The sequence below is a fragment of the Pseudopodoces humilis genome, chromosome 7 (assembly GCF_049639895.1).
Source record: "Pseudopodoces humilis isolate 2021_Gansu_Grassland_sample_001 chromosome 7, ASM4963989v1, whole genome shotgun sequence".
Classification (NCBI taxonomy): domain Eukaryota; kingdom Metazoa; phylum Chordata; class Aves; order Passeriformes; family Paridae; genus Pseudopodoces; species Pseudopodoces humilis.
Window position 1 is genome coordinate 40,440,340 of NC_142206.1, and position 25,018 is coordinate 40,465,357.

The following is a 25,018-nucleotide window of genomic DNA, read 5'->3' on the forward strand; positions in this document are numbered from 1 at the left end:
TGTTCATTAAAGTGCTCTTTCTTTATCTGTTTGGATAGCACTAATAGTGAGCAATTAGAAGTGGGGGGTAGCTTGGGCATCCTAAGTAAGGTCAGGTGGTTTTTCAGTCTGTCTTGATACATTGTTATGAAAACAAGTATTTTACCTTTTGCTAATATAATTGATGGTGTCATTACTGCAATAGATTCACAGGATTGCAGAAAAATCTTCAGATAAAGATGCCTAACTACCATACACCATAGGAGCTACTGCTCTGCCTAGAAATGCACATTATGTGGGCCCATGGCATGCTTTTGGTTCTCTGACTGTTCTGGCCATTGAAATGTCTATTGTGTCCTGGGCAGGTCATTTTGCTTTTTGCCAGAAATGTTAAGAGACAGCTGCATGGAACGGAACTGCAAATTCTTCTGTTTCCATGTTACTGGCCGCCATGCCATCATGGCCTGATGCGCAGTCTAGGCTGGGGCTGGAGATTTTTGCTGGTTTGTCTGACTAAGAGATACAGAATAGTTTGCCAGTGATCAGACAATTTCTAGTGATGATCTTTCAGCTTCTTATGAAGTATGAGGTGTGTTTGAAAACTCTGATATCTGACACTACTTGGCACTGTGTTTCAAGTTTAAATCAGTGAGCAAGTCATTTGGAGCCAACCAAAGCGGATAGATTTCTACTTTAAGAGTTCATTTTTCAGTACAGTGAATTCAACAGTGGAGAAAATGGGTAATAAATGTTGCTTCTTCTTTGTCTCATTGATTCTCTAACTGATATCGCGTGGATGTCATTGTGTTTAGTTGTGCATATGCTGTGACCATTGATTCTAGACGTCCTCAGTGCATTGTAAATGCACATACATACTGGTAAATTAATTTAAAAGATTAAAGCACCTTCCCATCAACAACTTCTCATTCTTATATTTCCTCTTCAATTTTATTCTGGGAGAGAAAGTGAAGTTTGGATTTTCAGGGTATGCTGCAAATTTCAGTGTGTCAGCTTTAGACATGGCCTTTTTCCAAAGCTTAGGCTAGTTAATACTAGTTACAATTGTGATATAATATATAATATTCAGAGGATATTTTGAAAGATTCTGCCTGCTGCTCTGCTAATTTATATTCCTGTGTTACATTTTCTTGTAGTGTTGCTGGCACTATACTACTTGCTTTGGTGTTTGCCATGCCAGACAGCCACTCATTAATGCTGAGGCAACACTATAAAGCAAAAGGAAAGCATGTTAGATACCAAACAACTGGAGCTACGGCTTGCACAAGCTCTAATAAGAATGGCCAACTAATTGATACTGGTTTGGGACTGGTAGATGTTTAGGATATTGGGGCTGTCCCACTTTGTTCTTGTAAAGAAAATGAGAAACATATGCAAGTTTTGTGAGTTTCACAAAAATATTGACTGTTCTGGTTGTCTTGGAGTTTTGGCTAATTAACACCTTTTGCCTTCTTTCCTCTTCTCCCCCTACGGCTGAATACAAACTGCTGATGGTGAATATAAAATAGAGACTGAGCTGAGTACACTTGTGAGAAAGTAGCTGCTCATTCTAAAGAGCACCTGCAGAAGATGCACAAAATCAGCTGTGAATGGAATCTCTCATGTTGAGCTAATCTCCCCAGATGTGTTTGGAGTATTCACTAGCTCTTTATTTGTCCTGGGAAGGCTCCTGAATGCCTTGAATATTCTACTGCATAAGAAGATGGTGTTTTAGTGGGAATCTGAGGTTCAACCAGGGCATGTTGCCTTCCTTCTGCTCTTTGCTCTTACCCTGTAGAACTGAGCAAATCATTAGTTTGTCTAGTGTTACTTTTTCTTTCTCCACTCTTCACTTTCCTTACTGTTTATTGTCTTTGTTACATGAATGCAGAAAAGCTTAATGTCCTCATCTACATCCATTCTCTCCTTATTGCAGTGAAAGTGACCTGGAGGAAGTACTGACGTTTTACACACACAAAAACAAATCAGCAAGTGTCTTCCTAGGAACAAAAAACACAGGCACAAAACACAGCAACACCAATCACCAGTCAGAGAAGCAGCCCCATGGTGGTAAGTTTTGCAGACAGTTCTGAGATGATGTTGTCCAGACAAATCTAGTTTAACTGAAATTATGAAAAGAGAACAACCTCTCCACAATGTTACTCAGGTTTTTTGAGGTTGCATGTCTTTTTCTTAACTCATTCTTATGTGAAGACTAGAGTAACTTCACTCCTGCCTTCTTTGCCTGAAGTGAAATGGGTTGAACTTAGACTGGCATTTATAAAGAACTGGAGATGGTAGCTCATGATTGAAATGAGAATGTGCAACTGAAGGCAGTAAGAATTGAAATGAGCAGAGAATCATGAAATAAAAGTGAGGGATGAATGAAATCAAGCTGCCTGCAGTGAGTGTATCCATGGGAGGGCAGAGACTGTATATTTGAGCCTAATTAGGCATTCCATGGAAGGGTGTGCTAGCCATATGTATCAAGTAGTTCATGCTCCTGTACATGACAGCGTAATTGTCACCAATGAAGTTATGTGGTCTACAGGAAGTATTAGCAATAAGGTCATTTATAACACAGGTGAATTCTGCAGGTTTGTTCTGGTGATTTCCAATGTTCTACTTCCTAACTCCTTGGTTTTGTTACAGAGCAACCTGAGATGGTGAAGAAAATAAAAGATGATCAACCCAAAAGTTCAGTTGCAGATTTGTCTGCAGAAGGAGCACTAAAAGGCTGTAAACCCAAAGAAGCTAAATCAAGCTGTAAGTGAACTGACTTAAACAATCATAAAAAAAGAAATATTGACTGCATATACTGTTTTTATACTGTTTTAAACAAAGGTTAGAACCTTTGGGCTCAAACTGAGAGATCAAAATGCCCAATTTTTACTTTTAAACACAAGAGCAGATACTGTAGGGTAGGCAGTGGGAAAGAGTTAGCTGCCCCTCCCTGGGGGGGGATGATCTAGATGTGGAAGGCTTTGAAAGAAGATATTTATTATGGAGAGCCTCTTCTTGTCTCTGCTGGTAGATGAGGTCATTTTGGCTTCAGTGTGTCTGAATACAGGCATTTCGTGTGTTGATATTATCAAAGGACCTAAAAAGCAGATTTTTCCTCATATAATATGTTCATTATCTTTGTATAGTTCCAGAAGGACTCGCCTCCTCAAATGTTGAAGTGAAATTACCTCAGTGCAGCCCTCCTGGTTCTTCTTCCTCTGTTCCTGCTGCCATGTTCCAGAGAAGTACCAGTTCTTGGATGCCATCTCAGCCTGCAGCCTCTGAAAATTTAAATGTGGCTGGTCACCCTTCATTGCCGGCTCCTCCAGCTGGTCCCAGACTGATTCAGTCCCCACCCCCACTACCCTCCTTGCAGAGCACAGCTCCTGACAGCTCTTCTGTCCTCACAAACCCAGTGTCCACTGAGACTTGTAGCCTTGCAGGGTTACATCGTCGTTTTGGTAGCTTTGGCCCATTCTCATCCTTTCAGAGAGCTGTTCAGATCTATAGTCAAAGATTGTCCCAACCATCCTCTACAAAAGTAGGTAAGTGTACTGGGGTTCATAACAACCTGCTAGTTCAGTACAGAGATTGTGTAATTTTTGTTGTGGAGTAGGTAGAAATTTTACATTTCCCGAATTGAGTCTTGTTGGATGGTGCTAAATTTGTCACAGAAAGCAGGAGTGCAGGATGCAGCCCTTGTTAGGCAAACACCCTGTTATTGACCAAATGAACAGTCAATCATAGAATCATTTGGGTTGAAAAAGGCCTTTCAAGTCACCAAGTCCAACAATTAACACTACCAAGTCCAGCATTAACCAGGTCCCTAAAAGCTGCATTTACATGTCTTTTAAATATCTTCATGGATGATGACTCAGCTGCTTCCTAGCAGCCTGTTCCAGTGCTTGACACTGAACACAATCCTTTTGGCGGAGAAATTTTCCATAATATTCAATCTAAACATTCCCTGGTGCAACTCGAGGCCATTTCCTCTTGTCCTGTTGTTTGTTATTTGGGAGAGGAGGCTGACCCCTGCCTCGCAAAAACCTCTTTTTGGGTAGTTATAGTGACAAGGTCTCCCCTCAGCCTTGTGCTTTGAGGTCAGCCTTTGAACTTGTTCATAAAGAGCTGTGAAATTAAGTATTGTATATTTTCTTTATTATGTTACTGATCTCATCTTTCTTTAGTGGGTTTAATGTTGTTTTCATTAGCAGAAGTCCTGTCTCAGCCTGTGTGCTGTTTTTAGTTCTCTGGTTGCCTATCAAGCATAGAAGTCTTGTAATGAAACCTCATACATATTGGATACTTAAAGGTGTGTCAAGACCTCCAGAAAAGAAGAATCTGAATGAATCATTACAATATCTCATTCTCTAGGATGTTTCAGCACTGCCATATCCAAGGGTATCCCAAAAATAAGATTTAGAGACCTTTCATCTGTCATGCTGTGGTAGAACACAGTTAAGCAATGGAGCTTTAGAGTGTAAAGAGCTTGAATGGTAGGAGAAACTGTAGGAATTTGCATGCAGACTGTAATCAATTTGGAAACTTTTGGGAACCACACACGGGCTAACAGCTGTGATCCTGATAATACTAATTTTTTTTGTATTTTGATGGTATATTTGTTCTAGGTTGTGTGTCAGGGTCAGCACATGTTTACTAGAGTTGCTGTATATATATATTGACAACCCTTCTAGCCTTAAAATACATCTTATTTCTCAACTGAGTAGCTTAATGTGGTGGTTTGGCACCCACCACACTTACTTAAAGAGATCCATTTGTTGTAAAGGAAAAACTTTACAGATTTAACTTGGGTAACAGCTTCCAGTGTCTGTGGAATTGGGTGCCATTAGATATATTGTAATTAAGAGAATGCAGGTTTGGAATTGCTCATTGTTCATATGGACAATACTCATGCAGAATAGATGTATTCTGCATTCTTCTTGGTATCTTGCCTGCTTTTGTGTGTGTGATCAGCAGGCTGAGAGTCTGACATACTGCTCATTAAGCACATTGAAATGTTTGTTTGGTAGGTCTCCATCGCAGTTCAAGTGGGCAGTGTGTGGGCTCTGCCAGGATGCACAAAGATGCAGAACATACTTCTTCCCAGGGCAAGAGTCATGGCCCTAGTGTGGCAGCAGCAGAACTGCAGCAGCTGGAAGAAAAGCAAGTAGCCTGCCAGCATTCCCCACCAAGCCACGTCAGTGTCCTTACACAGCAGGTATGTAAGCACTGAAGTAGAGTCCCTGTGCAAGGGAGAAGTTTGTTACAGGTTTCTGTGTGAGCACTGGGCTGGACTGAGATACAGTGCAAGCAGTAAATCTCACGAAAATTCATCTCCGTCCTGTTGTTTTCAAGTGTTTACAGCCACTAAAATTTTGATTTTCTGTGAGATGACAAGAATATCTTGAAGTCATTTTATAGGAGAAAAGGCAGAGGATTAGAAAATAAGTTATAAAAAATGGAATCCATGCTTTGTCTTACTAGACAATAAACCCAAGTCTTAGATTTGTGCTTCCATTCAATTTGCTTCCTCATTCCTCCAGTGTGTCATCACAGTGCTGGCAATGAAAGTCTTCAGAATGGGTTCTGATGTAAATTCTATATTCCAATAACACTCTAAAGACATAATGAAGTATTTACTAGCATGGGGAATGATAATCCTTCTGTCAAACATGATGCACGTGAAATGTACATTGAGTTCTCGTAGAATTCCACTTAGTTTCATGTTTCTTGTTAAATTATGTCCTAAATGGCTACACACGAAGAATTTTTTTTATTTTTAATATGCTATAGTTGAGCTCATCAAAGCTGTTCAAGTTGAACATTTTTCAGTTAATTAAGCTGCCAACTGCAGATTTTCTAACGTAGGCACTTTGCCTTGAACAGTAATTTTTTTTCTCTTTACTTGCTGGAGACAAACAATTTGAATGTCTTAGTTTGATTCCTGTATTTTGGAATGACTGTTTCAACAGTTTTTCGTTTGTTTTAAGTTTTCTGAGGCATGTTTAATAGTTGCAACAGCTGCTGGTATTTGCTTCTCTGCTTCTTTCAATTTTATTTTTATATGTTTGGATTTTGAATATCTGGTTGTGCTATTGGCAGTATATTTATTTCAATATGCAGGGTACATTTATAACTTTAGGAAGCTGAATAGATTTTTCTTTGTAGATAGGCCTTCAATTTTTAAAGGGTATGTCAAAAAATAAAGTCCCTTTTTGTTGATGGACTTGGGAGAGAATGTGAGTGCTGGCTATATTAATGGTGCTGAGGCCTGGTCTTGCACAAAGCCAGATGCTATTTAGACAATTTGTTCTTGTTTGCTTGTCTAGTAATACTCAGAGCTGTCAGTTTGGTTCTCAGTTGGTTTTAAGTGAAATGTGTCAGTAAAACTGTTCAAAAAACTTTGGTAGTGAAACATTTTCATTCAGGAAGTGCTGATTTGTTGAAAGCTAAATATATGGTGAAAACTGCCTCCTTGGATAAAAGGGTTAAAACAAATACTTGGGGAAAAAATTGAAATACATCTGTTTCATTTCAATCTTTCCAGAAAAGAACTTTGAAAAATAAGTTCATAGACTTTTTCCCTAAAATCATTCCTTACCCATTCTGCTTCAACTGCTGTGGTTTGCTAGGTCTGTCTAGAGAACTCAATGTGTCTTCTTGCAGCCATTTGTGTAGCTATTAAATACTTTTTAAACTCCTGTATTCCTACCATGGCTGGTTACTCCTAGATAAATTTGGAAGTATAGAAAGGGGAATTGAGAGGAATTCAGAAAGATCTGCATAGGAAGGGCAGTGCAGTTTCCTGAGCACAGCTGTGTTGGGTGGCAAAGGAGCATACTGTGGTGGCAGCTGAAATCTGTTCAGCCATCAGTCAGTCAGTCGGGGTAGGTATACTCAAGAGTGAAAGTGGCTGTGAAGGGTAGCCTAGAAATGTATTCGCTGTAGTAAATGTGTCTGCATTGCTTTTGCTTCTGGGTTTTTCCAAGATACTTTCCCACAGAAGAGGTGGGAATTGCATAGCAGGAAAATGATGGTGCTAATTCTCTTTGCAACAAGCAAGCAAAAGACAGCTCAGCTCCTAGCAGACACTGCTGGTTTTCTGACTGCTATGTTTTGTATTCATCTATGCAGTGTTTGCACAGGCTTTGTTTCAGTAGTGAAATACAGAAGCATGTGTTGGGTTATATTTTTGTCATCTTCTGTCATCATGAAAAAGATCCATGTAGCAAGGAATTTACCAGTCAATGAGAAGTTTAGAGCTGGAGTTCTATCTGACAGTGAGTTTCCTTCCTGAGCCTGTGTCCATTCAGTTTTAGACATCTACTCTCCACTGTGATTTTTCTGGCTATGTTTTTAAAATATATTTATATTTTATATATTATATATTTTAAATATATTTATATATTGGAGAGATTAAATCTGAATTTCATCTCAATTTAGTATGAGAATTTGGATTTAGTTGAGAACAGTTTTTAAGGCAATCTGTTTCTTCAGTACTGAATTTATGGCACATAACAATTTCTAGGCTGAGACCATTATTTTAAGCACACTTGAAACAGTGATGTTTTGGAAGGTTCAGATATATCTGCAAAGCCCAATGTATCATAACTAAAGCATGCAATTACTGCTTATGTTTTTGGTTTTTTTTCACATGGACACATTCTATTCTTTTGTCAGTCATTAAAGAGTCACTCTGATTATTTTTTTGATCCAGCCTGGATTTTAAAGCCTGTCTTGGAAGAAAGACACAGGGGTTTTGTGAGAAGACAGGGCTGCCATGACAAGGGCAATAAGAGGTATCAGCATACAGTAAAACATAATAGTAGTGCAGCAAGGCTTGGGCTTATTGCTGAGGGACCTGGAACCAGGATATCTGACTTTGAACGGCTAGACATGGATGTGGATTTGAAGCAGGGGCATTGAATAAATAGAAGTGCAGGAATTGCAGAGTAGGCTGGCAGTTTGGAAAATTATTTGCAGAAGAATAGGTACTGTTGAAGCTACTTGGGAGTGCTGCATGGTTTTAGATTTAGACAGACCAGGATTTAGCCTGAATCAGGAGAGGGAAGGCAGAAGCAGGTGAGACAGAGAAATATGTGGGAGAGGATTTAGTAAACACCTGGAGAGAACTGGGAAGATGACTGGTATGAGATGAAAGGGGGAAAGGCTTGAGATGGGAGTGTTGGAGGGTTTTGGGTTATGAAACTCTGATGGCTTTAGGACAGGATAATTAAGGGGTTGAAAACTCAGAGGAGAGTAGAGAAAGGGCTCATATCAGGGTCACTTAATTAAATAGGGCACTACTTTCCTATACATTTCTAGACTGGAAACTGAATTGTTAGTTTCCCCCTTTTCACTTCTGTGTTTAAACCACTTGAAATGTGATAGTATTTTTTTTAAAAAGCATTCTTAAATAAATTAGCATGAAGATTAGAACATTACTTACCTAATAATAAAAATAGTACAATTGTTTAAAGCCATTCCAGAAACTTGGAGTTAGTCTACCTTGTTGGAAAGTACCTGGCTGGTATGAAAAGGACTTGATATATGGATTTAATTATGTTTCATGATAAGATTAGGACCATTGATTTGGAGTGGTATATGAAAGAGTGACTTCTGAAAATACTGGTATTGCTGTGGACTGTATTTTTGTGGGGGTTTTTGGTTTGTGTGTTTTTTTGTTTTTTTCCCCAAGGGCAAGAACTTCTATGTGAGAGTTGAATGTCTTCGTGCATTGGTTCCCTGTGTTGTGCCAAACTGTGTCTTGGAGGCTGAGGTACTCTGAATTCATACCTCCTTCCAAAAGCAGCTGGGAAGCTCATTTTCCATTCCCATTTTTGTGAGAATTGCTTCTGGTATCCATGTAGTAGTGTGAGTCTCTGGGGTTCCCAGGAATGTAGCCTCAGCAGCTGGGCTTGGAATGGCGTTGTCATTCTGGCTGGGAGTCCACCTCTGTCCCTCTCCAATCCCTGTTGGTCTTCACTGTTTTCTACCCATGCCCAAAGTACCTGTTTCGAATTTCCTCTTTTACACTCTTGTTTTCTAGCCTCTCTATTAAATTAGTTTATTATTGAATTATTTTATTGATATAATTTTATTGATATTATTGATGCTTCTTTATTATTTACTACTAAAATACTAATGTCCAAAGGGAAAATTTTAAGTATCTGATGAACTTTGAAAAACATGTTTAAGATCTGTTCTCTTAAGAAAACAAGATTTTTTGTGTTTACATCAACTTTGTGTCTTGTCAGTCTTCTCCATTCACTTCTGAAACATCAGATAGGAACTCCACACTGATACTCATAGAATATACAATTCTTAGCATATGAGAGATGGAGATGTAGGAAGGTAAAGCCTTACTGATGTGCAGTTTTGTTCTACTCAGTTTTCAGTCTTTGCAGATTGTCACACAACATGTGTAGGAACATTTGCTTTTCATTAAGTTGTGTTTTTCTACTATTTCTATTTTTCTTCTAATAATAGAGCTCATTTTGAGATTATGACAACAGTGGGAGTTAGGTACCTCTATCCATACTATTTCAGACACTGCCTTATTTTTTTGCAGTATGTGCAGTCTAACTATAGTACTCCACTGCATCCAAAAATAGAAAGGTGTGCCTCTCTAACTACCCAATGTGTCTGGGAGCAAGCAACAGAGATCTCTATGGTAAATGTGCCTTTGAGGGTCCAGCATTAATCTGGTAAGGCGGTAACTGAGTAGACTAATAAGGATCTCAAATGGCCATAAGAAAATGAGTAATCTATTATCTATTAGAGTTCTTTGAACTCAGAAAAATAGCCCTGAGTGTAGCTGGTTCATATTCAGACTTCCAAAAAAGTTTTTGACAAGTTTCAGCAAGTGCTGTTAAGATGGACAGGTGTCTGTAGGATGATAAAGAAAGTTTTATTACAGATGAAAAAAAGACAAAAAGCAAACAAAAAAGTAACTAGTCGATTTACTGTATAGCAAATGGGTAACTGAAGATGCATAATACAGAATGTACATGATCCAGTTTAAAATTAAAGGTTTGAAAGGAGGAGTTTCATAAGGACATTAATAAGGCATTTTATTACTTAAAGAATGAATAAAAAAGCAAGTTATTGCAAGGTAATATAGGGTGTGAATTTACAGTAGATTAACTACTGTGTAGTGCTCATCCATGTTTGTGCAGCTCATGTTTACTATATGAGGTAATTTCTTGTTATTTTCAATATAATGTGGGCTGCAAGAGTCCCATGTTCAGTTACAATGAAGTGAGGTGTGTGCTGTAAACTTAAACTTGAGCTTATCTCCTGGTAATTTGTCACTATGTTTGCATTCTTTTTTTGATTTTTAGGAATAAAACCAGTAGAAATTTAAGAGCTGTGTTAATTGGGCAAGACACTGGCAGATGAAGTTCAGTGTTTACAAATACTTGACTATATGATTAGCAATAATTTTAGCCTCTTGAATGGTTAATCTAAAGTTTGTTTCATTAGGGAAGAAAAAAAAAATTAATTGAAAGCTCAGTGGAGATAGCTGTTTCAAGTTAAGCGGTAAAGTCAGCAAAGAAAAATGATTAGTGTGTTTAAGGAACAGGATAGGATATATATATATAGTATATGTTTTAGTGTAAGCATCAATTATGTAAAGTGTGAAGGAATTACATAGAGCAGTGAAAGACAAGGTGAATAAAGTTTATTTTATTCATGCTTCTCATAATAAGAAGAGGATACTCAGTTTAGCAGGAAGATATTGGAGTAAAAAATTACAATAAAAGTGGACAGTTATTGTCACAGAATTTATTTACCTTCTGAAACTCTCTGAAATGGGATACCATTAAGGCTGAAAAATTAGTAGGCCATAGTTTCCTCAGACAGAATAATGAGCATTTTGCAAATGATAGATCCTTAGGTTTTATCATACAGAAATAAAAAAAATCATTTGCCTTATCAATTAGAAGTTTGTTATATGCATGGTAACCAAAATTTCTTCCATCTTCTGAATTATGTCAGACAGGATAGTGAGTTTGCTGAGCCATTGATCTGAACTGACCTTTTGTACTGAAGAACATGTGCTATGCTACTGCTTCCATACTTATGAGATTTTCTTTGTTACATTGCTTTACTGTAGTCAGTCTTTTCATTATGATAAGTGGGTTACCAAGACACTTGTGAGGAACTCAGTAGCTGAAATTGATGGTTTCCCTAGTTAGGTCAATCAGATGCTTGCTAATAATTTTACAAAGTGATGATGTCTTTGTCAATGTGTGTAGTGTAGTGGTTAATGGTGCATGTTGACAATACAATTTTTCAGTTTTCCAAAATTTTCTTGTTCAGTTTGCCCGTTGCCATACATGAGCCTAAGACAGCAGCAATACTGTTGGGGAAACAAGGCAGGTGTGTTGGTGTTGAGTTGGGGAATGAGGCCTGAAGATGCAGTTCAGCAAGCCCATTTCATTGGAGAGGAACTTAATTGCCTTTCTTGCCTTGATTTGTGATGTAGAGATCTTACTGACTACTTTGTGTCTTCTGAACAGCTGAACTAAGAGGGTTTTTTTCACCTGTACCTACTGTAAGCCATTGGCCTTCCCTGGTGGACAGATGGATAAAGATTTACCCAGAGTACTTTTCCTTTTGTTGTATTCTATACCAGGCTTTAATCCAAAGTCTTTATTTCACGTGTGTTTAGCATAAAATATTTCTATGTGTTTGCATTTCAAGACTTTCTGCAAGGAGGACATGAAAATACACAGCATTTGTGTACATCCAGAGCCAGGTGGCTGGATCCTAGATGCATATGAGTGTTTTTCTTTGTGAATAACTTGCTGCTTCTTTCTGAAGCACGCTGTAAGGTAAAAATTCTTCTGCAAGGCTGTATCTGTGTGAGGTCCCTATCACTGCCTGCTGAAGGGGGGCCGCAGCTGATATCTAGCAGGCTGTAGTACTTGGTAGTTATTAATGCTAGGGAGCTGAAGAACGTGTTGAATTGGCCAGCTTGACCAAGAGGAGGAGGAGGAAGACGAAGGAGGGGAAACCTGGTGGGAGCTCTGACTCTGTGTGTGTGCGTGTGGGAGAGTGAAAGATTTCAGGTCCCAGCTATCATCAGGAATAGCTCCAGTTCTTGAAGCCGGGGAGTTTAATCACAGGGATAACATCAGACCACCCAGGCAAGGGCTATACAGAGCTGCCTCCTTCTGTGCTATGCAGCCAGTCAGTGCCCAAGATCCAGCAGCCAGGATTCCTGCAAACATACTGACAGATCCAGTGGAGGATGGCGCACTTGTCTTATTCTACATTTTTCATTTAGACAGAAGGTGGAAATGAGCAAGAAGCAGATGAATTTACTAAACCTTAGGACCAGGGAGAGGGAGTGAGGAAGAATTGAATGGAGCATTTTATGGTGTCCCAGAGGGACCCTGTATATGTTATGGGAATCCCCAAATAGTGAGCTCCATCTTAACATCAGCTGCAGTGATACTGGAAGCCCCACCACTCCTCATTTAGCTGTCTCAGTTACACAGTTTGGTACCCTCGTCTGCCTTGTCCTTGACAGAGCAAACTGTCAGTCTGCCCAAATGCACTGTGCAGGTCCCAATGGGCATCAGCTCTTTCCTGTCTAGATCTAACAGCACAACAAGAGCATTAAATTTAGGGTGCAGCAAATACTTAGAGAAATTTGGTGAGGCTGTTTTCCCCACTGAGGAGTTTTGGGGGATTTTCGGTGATGATCCCTTGGTTTGACTCAACCCACTTTATCTGAGTCTTAGTTTTAGTTTCTTTATGTGACCATTTCTTTGGTTTTTACACTTCCACTGATGGAGAGAAGGGGAAGTATAAAGAAGAAAGGCATCTTACTGTAATTAGTAAGAGGAGCAAGAAGCAGGCAATCACCTCTGAGGGGCATTTTTCTTTCCTCTTTCACACACTTCTGCAGTGCTGCAGGGCCCCATCGCCTCACTCCAGCTGTCCTCACACAGAAGCTGGAATACTTTTATTACTACTGATTTGTAGCAGCAGCAATAGTGTAACTGGCTGGTCTCAGCAGAGGTTGTAGAAGTGAAAGTACAGTACAGAAACTGTAGTTTCTGCAGTGCTCATGTTGAACTCCTTCTGCTCTGAGGCTCCACAGGGAATATAAGCAGAGGGTTTTGTTATACTGCAGCAACATCTGCAGATAGTCACCAAACAGGCCAGGCTGTGCAGCTAGGTCTCATATTATGGGAAAGATTACACCCTGATCATCAAACTTTTGGCAGGATTGTGCCTTGTAAAAATCACTCCCACTGGAAGTTTTGAGGCAGAGTGTCTAAATGAAAGCCTGACTTTTTCAGGAGAAGGAAGAGGGGGAGTTCAACCATCCACAGCAGCAGCACTAACTTGAGTTTTCTTTTTTCATTGTTAAATGGATGCATATGCTGGAGACACTACAAAGGAATTTGCAAGTTTGTCAGGTTTCCCAGGAATGTCTTTGGCAGGTCTTTGTCTGGAACATTTTCTGGAGACTGGAACACTTGTGCTCTGTATGCATATGTATATCCTGTAAGCTGGTAAGCTCAGAGAGCAAAGAAGGAATGTCACAGGCCTTTGGCCAGATCAGCCTTGGTACACACATAGATTTCACACTACCTAGCCTTGTTAGCCCTGGTTCTTCCCACATGGCCAGCTGTTACTGCAAATTCAAATCTGTACATAAAATGAAAGTGCTTTAGTATGGGGTGTGGTCAGCAAGATGGCCTGGGTAACATAAAGGTGGTTCTAGAAAAATCTGTTTGTATTACATGATTTCCTCATGGCATTTGTAGTGGTACATTTTGTTACACTGTTCAGAAAGCGGTTGTGGTTGTGTGTCTTATTTGTGATCTGGGGTTTCCTTTACCTCTTAAGAGGCAGGTTAAGATCTTGTGTTTTTTGTTTTTTTCCTTTCCCGCCCCCCCCTAATACTGGGATAGCCTATTGGATTCCAGTATCTTGATTCATTAAAGAAGTCGAGGCAGCTGGACTATTTCCAGTAGTACTAGCAATAGTGATAGTACTGCGAGCTGTGTTAGACCGAGTCATGTCAGCCTGTGCTGGATCACAGATGTACGTGGGAGCTCTTTGGTAAAGCTAGGAAAATGCAACACACACTAGGGAAAGGACAGGTTAACAGTGAGTATTTGTATTACATCTAGTAATCAGTAGCATCTAGTCAGTCATTTTTGAAGGCTGAAGGAAGAAAAATAACTGAAGTAATAGAGCAAAATTTCATTCTTTTTTTTTTCCTCCACATGGCAAGTTCTTAGCTCTTCCCTTCTGTTAAAGATTTCATGTATTCTGAAAGCCTTAGGGGTATCTGTGTTTGAGGAAGGCTTGGCAAGTGAAAATACATGTGACTATGAAAGCCAGGTAACGAAAGAAGCAGCACATTTCATTTGCAAGATATTGGATAAGGTTGGCATTGCTGGCTGAATAATAAGTAATAAAATGGAGAATTAGAGATTGACTGAAGAGTCTTGAAGGAGTCAAACTGAATAAACTTAGGGATACATATGCTTACAGAGCATATGGGTAAAAATAGATTGAAAGGCAGAGGAGAACATGCACTAAAAATAATGAAACATTTTGCACATTTGCAGTTTTCAAGTGGAATGGTTCCCTCTTTGAGCTCATGATACAGTGTCATTTTGTCCTGTCTGACTCATCAAAATTTAAGGATTCTCATTTGATCTTAAGGCAGAGGATCTTATGTGTATCTCATCATGATCCTTGTCCAATCCTTCTTTAAGCAAAAAGGTTTCTCAGTAAACAGTTTATTCATGTATGCCTTTGTAACCTGTTGATAGGGTACACTGTGCTGAAAGCTTTGTCTCCTCCTGTTTCTGACTGAAAATTTTATCATTTTGAAGGTTTTTTTGGAAGAGACAAAGTAGGCCTATGGTTACTGCATCTTTTGGCATATCTTCTAGGCTTAACATGTGAAATACAGCTTGAGCTCTGGACTCCTTTTCCTCCTCACCAGTCAGAAAGATCCAAATGGAAATATGAGATGTGTGAACTGCGGAGGATGCAGTGTGGCTCCAAGTACGAGAAATGATCTTTAGACTTTGTAGATCTCCAATCTCCACCACTTTTTAGGCAACAAGATATGACTGGCTTCTGCCACAGAAAAGTGCTAGTACTGCTAACTGGAGGAGGATCAAGTAGGCAATTTGTAGTGTATTGCTTGTTGTAACATGTTGACCAGTGAAACTTTGGATCTGCTGTTCAGGATGTTGGTAATGAAAATTTAAGTCACTTTTTCACTGCCTGCCAAGAGGGGCAGAGTAACAGCTTCTAGTGGTGATGTGTCCCTGTTTCACCCTGGCTAACTCCTACAAACTAGCAAGAGAAGCATTCAGGCTTTCAGGAGGCTTTTCCTGAATCCATGGAGGCTGATCTGCAACATTCATTATTATTTTCTTTTCTGATTGTTATAATTGATGGCTTTAGCTTAATTCAACCATTAGAGAAGATCAAAAAGAAAATACTAACTTTATTATAGAAAAAAAGATTGTTGAATATGATAATGGGAAACTCCTGAAGGACTAGTACAGTGTGAATCAGAAAAGTGAAAGATATTAAGCTCTTTTTCTGACTCTTGCTTGTGATTTCTTTGAATTACTGTTCAGTGGATCTTTGTCTATAGGCTGCTGTTAATTGGAAGTAAATTCAATCCTGAAGTTTTTATTCCTATCTGTACTTGGAGAATTCATATTTCATATTGAATTTTTAAAGCGGATTAACAAAAACCCCTCAACTCCTATATTCAGCACTTGGGGTATCATTCTGTGTTGTGGCCTTGTTTTCTGTATCAAAGATTTTTCAGAAATAAATTTCTCTGAATAAGGCATGATGATAGAAATCAGTTATTTTAAGCTTATGTGTCTCTGTTGGCAAGGCAAGTGTATTGCAGTCATGAACTTAACTTGCAACATTTAAATATAAAAATAAATGTAGGAAAGTATTTCAGCATTATGCAATAATTTGTCTTTTGGCTAATTAGCATTATATTGAAGTAAATATAACAGTACATATACGTACTGTTCCTAACACAGGTCTCTGTTGATATGGCTGTGACAGCCCACATGTTCTTCTCCTCTCCCCCCATTTTTTCATGTTGTATCATAAATGGAAGTACATCAAGTGAGTTCTTTTCCTTCTGTGAGAGCTTTTGGGGATCTACTGTATCATGGTGTTCTTCAGTCAGCATGTTCCTTTCAGCTTCTGACATCTTTGCTATCTCAATCAGTTTAAAAACTGTAGCAAAACTTTATGAATCCTTCTATCGTAAGAGATATTAGCTGTGTATTGTCTTGCCTTTTACAAGGTCCACCAAGAATGTGTAGATGTGACAAGAGATGTTTGAAAATCTGGATGTTTGAAGTGTGCAGTGCAGCCCACACAGGTATCCTGTCTTACAGTCAGTGTGAGGAAAAATACTCTCAAGTCCATCACTGCTAATGAAAAACAGGAATCTTACCAAGCAGGAGAGTTTGAACCCATCTTGTTGCAACTCAGTTTGAAAATTAACTTAATTCTTTGTGATGCACACCAATACCTACATTCTCTGTTGAGCCCCACTAGCCTTTCTTGGTTTTGGAGAGATTTTTTTATTTGTTTGGTTTTGCTCCATTAGTACTATTTCTGAAGCTACAAGCTCTTCTATATGGATATTTTGGTCCAGGTGCTCTACATTACCTTTTACTCTAAAGTACCAACTGATTTGCTGCTATTTGCCTCTGTAAAGGGAAGAATGCAGTCCCATCAAGTGCACAGGAAGACTAGAAAATGAAGCCACTGCTAAGCACAGATGTGTTGGGGGAGCCTCAGTAATCCTCCCAAACAACATCCTGGCCAGCTAATTATAGCAGCTGAAATGTCTCAAAGCATGGCACAGGAGCAAGCAGTAACACCTGTCTGGGTGGGCTGGGTGCAGCTAAACCTTATATTCTTGCTGGTGTTCTCTCCCTTTCTGAATCCTTTGCCTGTGTTTAATCCTGCTGTAGTTTAAACACCTGTCTATCTGGAATGTGTGAAATGTTGCTATTACCCATGCTAAGCTATTTGCTCACCTGCTTAAAAAGACAGCTTTCAAATAAACAATGGTGCATTGATACAATGGTAATTGAAAAGGAAAGCATGTCCCAGCAATAGAGTAGGATTGAGGTGGTAATTCATCAAACTAAATGGTTCTTGGCATCAAGATGACGAGGAGAGAAAATTGGATGAAGTCATCTTCATTTCACACATTGGATGTGTTAGCTAAAGTTGTGATCACTGTTGCTGACAAGCTAAGAATTGTATATAACCTATTTTATTTACCATGTTGCCTTCTGTGTTTGCATCATTTACCATTCTTCCTTCTTTTCGGACAATAAATGCTTTGTGACCAGCAACTGCCATTGTTAGGTATTTGTATAGTGCCTGGCACAATCAGAACTAAATCTAATTTGAAGCTTTCTGTTACTGCAATGGACATGCTTTAAATTTTAATTAAATTCTACAGAACACAGCAACATTCAGGGTGAGGTAGAAGCACCAAAATGACACCTAATATTGTTTTCTATATAAGGTGAATAACACTAGCTGTTACTAAGCTTGCTTGATAATGTCCCACTGTAAGATCTTGTCTTAAATTGATTATAGTGTTCTGAAACTTTATTCATTTGAATTAATGTTCTCTATGCTTATTCAGTTTTCAGAATACTTCAGGCAAGGTGAAGTATTCCAGCCAAAATCAAGGCTGGATTAAAAAAAAAATAAAAAATTGTGCATTTTAATATCTACAGAACTTTTCCTTTAAATCTGTTCATCTCCCATGCTTTGAAATAGCAATTTGGAATTCAGAATTTTGTTGAAGCTTGATTGCAGAGTAACTGTTTGAAAAGCTTCAGGTGTAGTATGCTCAGCTAGACCTTCTCAGCTTCCTGAAAGTTCTCTCCACACTGAGGATGCTAAACTGAATTTCTCTGTTTTTGCACCTCTAGTGTACTTTGGCTTGAGCTTCTGTTCTTCTGTGTTTTCAGTAATTTGGTGCAAGTTGGGTTGGGGACCTCTCTGACTTGACTGCAGAGTTAGTAGGAGTTCTGCCAGGGTGTGGAGAACAGCTAGGATAGGGAGGCTGTGATATTTATATCTAGACATAATTTAGGAGAGGACACTAAGAACCATTCAGATGGAAGAACAGACATGGATGGAGTGGTAGTGTGGTAAGTGTGGTCCAGTGAGCAGCCCACATTCAAGGACTGGATGAAGAAAAGAGGCTGGTAAAAGGAGTGGGCTGGGGAGGGGAATGAAACCAGAACTACTAGGATACAGGACATGTGAGAAACCAAGAATGGAAGTGTGGAAAGAGGGATCAAGTAACTACTCCTGTGGAAAGTTCCAAACCTGAAATAGTGTGGATCAGGGTCCAGGAGTGGTGGGGAAGCTAGGGCTGGAAGTCTGTAAGAATGAAACTGTACTGAAGAAAACAAGGAGAATGACGCCTGAAATACAGAAGCAGAGACTGACTGAGAATAATGACACACAAATGAGGAGCAAGAATGGGGAAGGATAGAGCTGAGAAGGGATGAGGAAAGTGGCTGCTTTTGGAGAAGTGGGCAGAAGCCTAAGGTATAGCCGCTAGAATTTAATCCTGTCGAGAAATTCAAGTAGGAGTTCTGAATTTACAAAATGCTTAGGTGCCTTGTACTACTAAAACACAGGAGGGACAGCCTGCTGTGTTGTCAATGGCAATGCTTATAGTCCAGAGTTCAGTGAGAGGACTGTCTGAAGTCCTCAACAAGCCCATTTTAAGTATGAGTGTAGTGTATTCCAATGAAGATGGTATGTGCTTGTTTGAGTAATTGCACACAAATCCTGTTAAAGGAGCATTTTTAAGCTATGCTTAAGTCAAACTTTAGGTGCCTTAATAAGCATCACCTTTGAGATCTGGAGCAGATGCAGGGCTAGTTGTTAGATTCTTCTTTCTGTCTGTGTCCTGTTTCATTGTCTGTGTGCCTTCCAGTTGCTACAGAAGTGAGGAGGGCCAAGTAAGTCAGTCAGTTTCACCATATGATCCTAAGCATCATGCAGACCCCGATGTTTTTGCTGCTCCTGAAAAAGTGATCATGTAATTTAAGGTAGTTGTATGTCGGCGTCTGTCTGGGAGGCCTTTGCAAAGTTTGCTTTTCAACTTTTCTATTGTTTTGTTACTTTTTTTTTTCCAAAATGTAAACTGTTATACTGCTGTAGTAGATCCGTTGCATTATGTATTTCTTCGGTACATCAACAGGTAGTGTCTGCTTGCATAGTTTGATCTTTCAAGAGTATAAGCAATGCAGGAGGAATGCTCATAGAAAGAAATAATGAAATACATGTTATATGCTTAAAAACTCACAGGTTTTAGACCTTAAGATTGCAAATGTACACCTAACATGTTTTTTGTGCATTCATTTGTGTGAACACAGTACTTTGTAAGTGGTTGTGTGAGCAGTTTTTTTCATGTTTGGTTGAGTTTTGGTTTGAATTTTGTATCCAAGGTACTTAAGCTTTTGGGTTGTGCCTATATGTATAGAGCGGGTAGAGACAGGACAGGTGCATATGGTTGGCTTCCTGACACAACTCACGATGACTGGAGAGGTACTCTGGTCTCTGCTCAGTGTAATATAAGCTTCTAGCTTTTGATCATTGCATGTGGAGTTCATTTTTCACATGTCAGGAACTTTTTCACTTTGGGATTTTTGCCCCATCTTTGTCCTTTTCCTCCTGTGTCTTTCTGTGAATGGAAAGGTTGTAATTTTCATGCTAGCCCCTGAATTCATCTCAGGCATGGTGGATGTTGGTGTCATCTCTCACTGCTTTATGCAACTAGCACAGTGTTTTTGCATTTGTGTACTTCTATTTGCTAGCAGTTTCACTTCTCTTAGTACATACTCTATCCTATTTACTTAGTGATACCTTTTTTTCTTTTCTTGGCTTTTAATTGTTTCTGATAGTTTGTTTGGATTTGTTTTTGTTTTGTTTCTCTTTTTTTCTTTTTTCTTTTTTTTTCCTCCAGTTAACAAACCTGGACTTGGCAAGTGGAGCTATAAGCAAAGGGAATGCAGCTGTCCCACAGAGCTATTGGTCACCACTCAACAAAAGAGGGTCACTGTGGCCTGTTCAGTCAGACACTCATAGAGATGACAAAAGATCTGTCTCTTCAGCAGTCAGGTAAGTTAAAATTACAGCTCTAGCGTCTTGAAGAAGAATGAAATGCACTCAGCTCGTTTGTAATTTGTGTTTGGCTTCTTGCTCAGATGCAGGAACGTGTCCAGAGAAGGGCAGCACAGCTGGTGAAGGGTCTGGAGCACAAGTCTTATGTGAAGCAGCTAAGGGAGCTGTGGTTGTTTATCCTGGAGAAAAGGAGTCTTGGGGAGCGGGAGGCTTAATATTGCTCTGTACAACTCCCTGCAGGGAGGTTGTGGCAAGGTGTGTGTTGATCTCTTCTCCCAAAGAACAAATGATAGGACAAGAGGAAATGACCTCAAGTTCAGTCAGGGGAAGTTTAGATTAGATATTAGGAAAAATTTATTCACCAAAAGGGTTCTCAAGTATTGAAACCGGCTACTGAGGGAGGTGGTCGAGTCACTGAGGGTTTTTAAAACGTGTAGATGTGGTACTTAGGGACATGTTTTAATGACTTGGTAGTGCTAAGGTTAACAGCTGGACTTGAGGATCTTAAAAGGAGGATCTTTTCCAGCATAAACAATTCTATGATTCTAAGGGCTTAGTAATGGTTCCTCTTAGGTCTGGAAACTAGCCCTATGAAAATAGCTGTGTTCCCAGAGCTGTCAGGTTCATGGTGAAATAAGGGCAGATGAACATGGTGGATAAGAGGGAAATGTCTGTTTTTCCTTGATTATTTCCCATCCCTGCATCTGTATAGGTTTGCTGGCATTGAGACATATGTGCAGAATGCAAACTTAGACCTGATGCTGCAGAAATCTCCACTAAGTCCTCATCTTCATGCTTTAGTTTAGATTGTTCTAAGATAGAGCAGTGTTTATCACAGTTTATTTTCCAGATGTCTACTTTATATACTGTATTAATTTTGGGTATTGGAATTTGTATTTGCAGCTTATACACTCTTGGGAATCAGGGCAGAGGACTGATTCTGCAGTAAAGCCATTCTTCCTGTGATTCAGAGAGCAGCAAGATTTACTTGCAGGAGTCTGAATCTTGGAAGTTAGGAACAAGGCAAACTTGCTGCAGTACACAGGCAGGAATACAAGCCCAAGACTGGTGGAGATTTGACTTCTTCCTTTGCCACTCCAGTAAATAATATTGATTCCTTTGCCTAAGTGTTCATTTTTGTCTTTTAAAACAGAATAATAAAGCAGAGCCTTCTCCAAGACATGAGTTTAGGTCTGGAAAGCACTGTGTGCATGAAAATACTGATTTTTATTACTGGTGCCTGAATGCTACTGGAAAATGCAGGGAAGTGAGAGAGTTAGAAACACAGTGCAGAAGGCACGTGATCTGAGTGATGATCCTTTCCCAAATGGGTCCTTCAGTAGAAAGATTGTAATGGGATTTGGAAAGCTCAAGTAAAATTGTTCTTGTTTCATCAGTCACTACTTTTCATCCTGCCTAAAGAAGAGGAATGTGAGAAATTAATTCCTGGCCGGTTTCTGTTCCAGCACAATGTTTGCCTCAGGGGTTTAAAATTATTGAGAGAAGTGGTGGTGATTCTGTTCTTGGACCCTATCCAGGCAAGCTATTACCCAATCCAAATAAAGAACCTATCCAACAGGTGTAAATAGCCTTCCCCTCCTACATGGCTTGGGAGAGCAGCAGCATGCAGGCTGTCTTAGAGCTTCCATTCCCTTTTCAGCTCTCTTTGCACCTTTGCATGGGCTCACAGACAGAGCTGTAAACCCCACCACTAATGCCCAGAACTCCACTCTGAATGACTTCCAGGGCGGTGCCTCATCTAGCATTGTGTGTATAGTTTAATGTCTTCAGTTAAAATTTTTGTTTTATTTTGTACAGTAATCTGAAAATACTTCAGAATTTTCCAGTTACAACTTCAAACCTTTTACGAGTCATTTAGTCTTTCATTACTTCAGTTGTTCTGTTTTTATCCTCAGAACAAGAGTCAGAAAGATTCCTTAAGACTCCCTATTGAATTATTTTATATTCATGTCTGCTTTTATTGAATGGCCAAAATACTGGGAGTTAAGAGTTTTGTGTAAATCTGGAAATGCAAAAAAATTCTTGAGGCAGTGCTGGATTACTTGGTCTGTGAACTTGTGTTTAATGAGAGAATTCCAAAAGGAAAATCAAGGTCATGATACATGGAGATGGCTATCTTGTATTATAAATGCCTTTTTTGCTACTTGATTTGTTACATTGGAGCAAGCAATTCATAGAGGGTCATCTAATGGGTGTCAGCCTGTGCTCAGTGCTGGATGACTGAAGAAAAGCTTCCTGTTTTGTTCCATTGAGATTCTAGTCTATCAGTTGCAGAATTCAGCAAGGATGGAAATGTTTTGTAAATGGATCTCTTATCTGGCTTGCACTTAGCTCCAGTTCCAACATGTGTATCTGAAGTGCAGTCCTCACTGTTATTTGTATGCCTGTGTGGTAAATTTAAGCCGTTTTAGTGCTGCTGAAGATTGTTAGAAAATTTTGGCTTGATGCTTGCAAATCTGTAGGATTCAGGCTATTCTTTTTGACAAATCATCTTCCCCTTTAATTCTCACTCTCCCAGTTCTGACTTACCTAAATGTATCTCAAAAGAAGGTATGCTTTATTTTGTTGATTCCTTTTCTTTGCATGAGATAAGGTGCCAAATTAGTAGTCTGCTTGCCAAAAGGCAAAGGAGGTCTTGGGTTTGTAATACAGAGACAGAGGACTGTTCTAGATATGTTAAAATGTTATTTTATAAGTCTGCGCTGCTGTGCATTTTGAGATTTCTTTTTGCCACTTCCTATAAGCATTGGTACTATTTCCACTCAAATGATGGCCTAGATTGTTGCTGCACCTCAGACAGAGAGGCCTGCAGGGCTGCACAAGAGGTGATATGTTCCAAGTTTGTGGCCTTACTTCTGACTCCTGTGACATGACTGTCAACCTCTGCCACATTTGCTGGAGATCTGCCTTTGTATATCAATTAAGTTATGCCAGATCTGTTCTCTCCTTTAATCCTAGTCCTGTCTCAGTGCCCTATCTCAGTTCCGTCTCAGCCTCTCACTCAGTCCATTGGGCAGGATTGTCACTCCTTCACATTGTGCTGTAAAGGCATTAAATGCAGTTAACATGTCTTGTAGTAGAGTTATTAAAGACTACCATATATAATTTTTATCACAATTTTAGTAATGTAATCTAAGACCCACAGCCATAAAAGCAATTCCTCATTATTCAGTGAAACTATGAGTCAACTGAAGCCAAGACCATACTAGAGCTGCTCTTGAAAAAGCATTCTCCTGAAAGCATTCTTGGTTTCATAATAAAGGTAAAAAATCAGATGTTTAACAGAATGAAACTTGCCGATTCAGAACATAAACTAGCTTTGCAGTACCTGTTAGCAACTAGCTGCATAATCCCTAGTTGTGAGGATGGTAGATGGAGGTTAGTAGAGGTTTCTGGCACTGGAATTTGCAGCTGCTATGCCGCTTGCTCTTTGAAAAAGACAGTGGATTTTGTCTCCAAGGATGGGCTCCATTGGTCACTAAATCTCTAAGACCTGGACCAAAACTATCAAGGAAGATTTCTTTCTAGCTAGTACAGATTTCTGTGTTTTCAGTGGGCACCTTGGATTCAGCAGTAGCTATCCTTGCTCATGTTCATCTTGTAGAATTCATAGGGACAGTAAATTGGCAAGAATTCAGCAGTGAAATGGTCAGTGTTTTCTCAGATCTCTGTTTCATTAGCTTCTCACTCTTTCGTAACGTCTATCTCAAACCTGAAGACCGACCTTGCACTTCTAAACTGCTCAGCATATTTTTTCCTTGGATTTTCTGACAGACTTAGCTAATTTGGTTAGGGCAGGCAGGCAAGCTTCCTTGTCATTAGTCAGTGGGTAGAATGGCAGTCAAATTTATATTAGAGAGCCTATGAATGGCTACTGCAGTCAGAGAAAAGGGATCTCCTCTTTTCCTTGCTTGACGTGTCTGAAATACTTCTTAGCTCATAATTTCTGCCAATGTGCTCAGGTTCATCAAGAAATGTTTTGTTGGTAGACTTGTCTAATCTGGTTTAAATTTATATAAACACATGCCTTTTCAATTTTCTGATCTAAGGGGTTTTTAAGTTTAATTTACTCCGGTATCACTCTCAGTGATAGTAATAGCAACAGCTCTTAGAGCCTTGCAAGCTGTGTGCACGTACCTGCTGTATTTCCAGGTTCCCAAACAATCTCTGGTTTGGGTATTTTCATTTTTATTTTTCCTTGCCTAGAAGTATCAAATAGGGTGGAAAACCAGAAGATGCTGTCTCGACATTTATCATCTCAGATGCTTCTGGGTTGCATTGCATATATTTACTGCTCATGTACAAATGAACAATGTAGGTGCAGGAAATCCGGTACTACTTTAAAAGCTTCCTGCGCCTGCTCTAATAGAAAATATAGGTTAATTTATATCCCAAAAATTCTACAGCAAAATGATTGTACACTCTCCTCTCTTGCACACCCCAGCTCACAAAGTAAGATTGCTGTGCTGCATCCTCTGAAAGTATCCCAAATCAGGACCTTGCTTTTAATTGCTGGCCTTCCTTAGCCTTGGCTGGGTAGTGGATACTTTTTATCCTTATTCCCTATGTGGTGCCTACTGCTGCTTCATGCCAGTTCCTTTTACTGCAAGGGGTACATGTACTATGTGTTTTAGGTTTCAGATGCTCTGATCACGCCAAGTATATATCCTTTGGACTTCTGAGGAAGAATCCCAGGTCTCTTTTGAGAGTTTTTTCTAATATTTGGCTTCTGTAGTTTCATTGAATCTTTGAGTTTTGCCAGAAGGACCCCAGACAGCAATCACCAGCTATGGTTCACTGGTCTCAATCCTTT

The 25,018-nt window shown here is 39.4% G+C and overlaps 1 protein-coding gene across 8 annotated transcripts in view; it reads left to right on the forward strand.

Annotated features, from left to right (window-relative positions):
• The window catches only part of TTLL5 (tubulin tyrosine ligase like 5), a 126,287-nt gene that overhangs the window by 55,346 nt on the left and 45,923 nt on the right, over positions 1-25,018 (forward strand). For 7 of the 8 annotated variants that reach the window (XM_014249818.2, XM_088058183.1, XM_014249819.2 and 4 more), the window contains 5 exons: positions 1,913-2,046; positions 2,629-2,742; positions 3,126-3,524; positions 5,010-5,197; positions 20,027-20,181. In XM_014249818.2, the coding sequence (XP_014105293.2) occupies positions 1,913-2,046; positions 2,629-2,742; positions 3,126-3,524; positions 5,010-5,197; positions 20,027-20,181 (990 nt within the window). The remainder of the gene's footprint in view (positions 1-1,912; positions 2,047-2,628; positions 2,743-3,125; positions 3,525-5,009; positions 5,198-20,026; positions 20,182-25,018) is intronic. The other variant, XM_088058187.1, reaches the window with a different exon arrangement.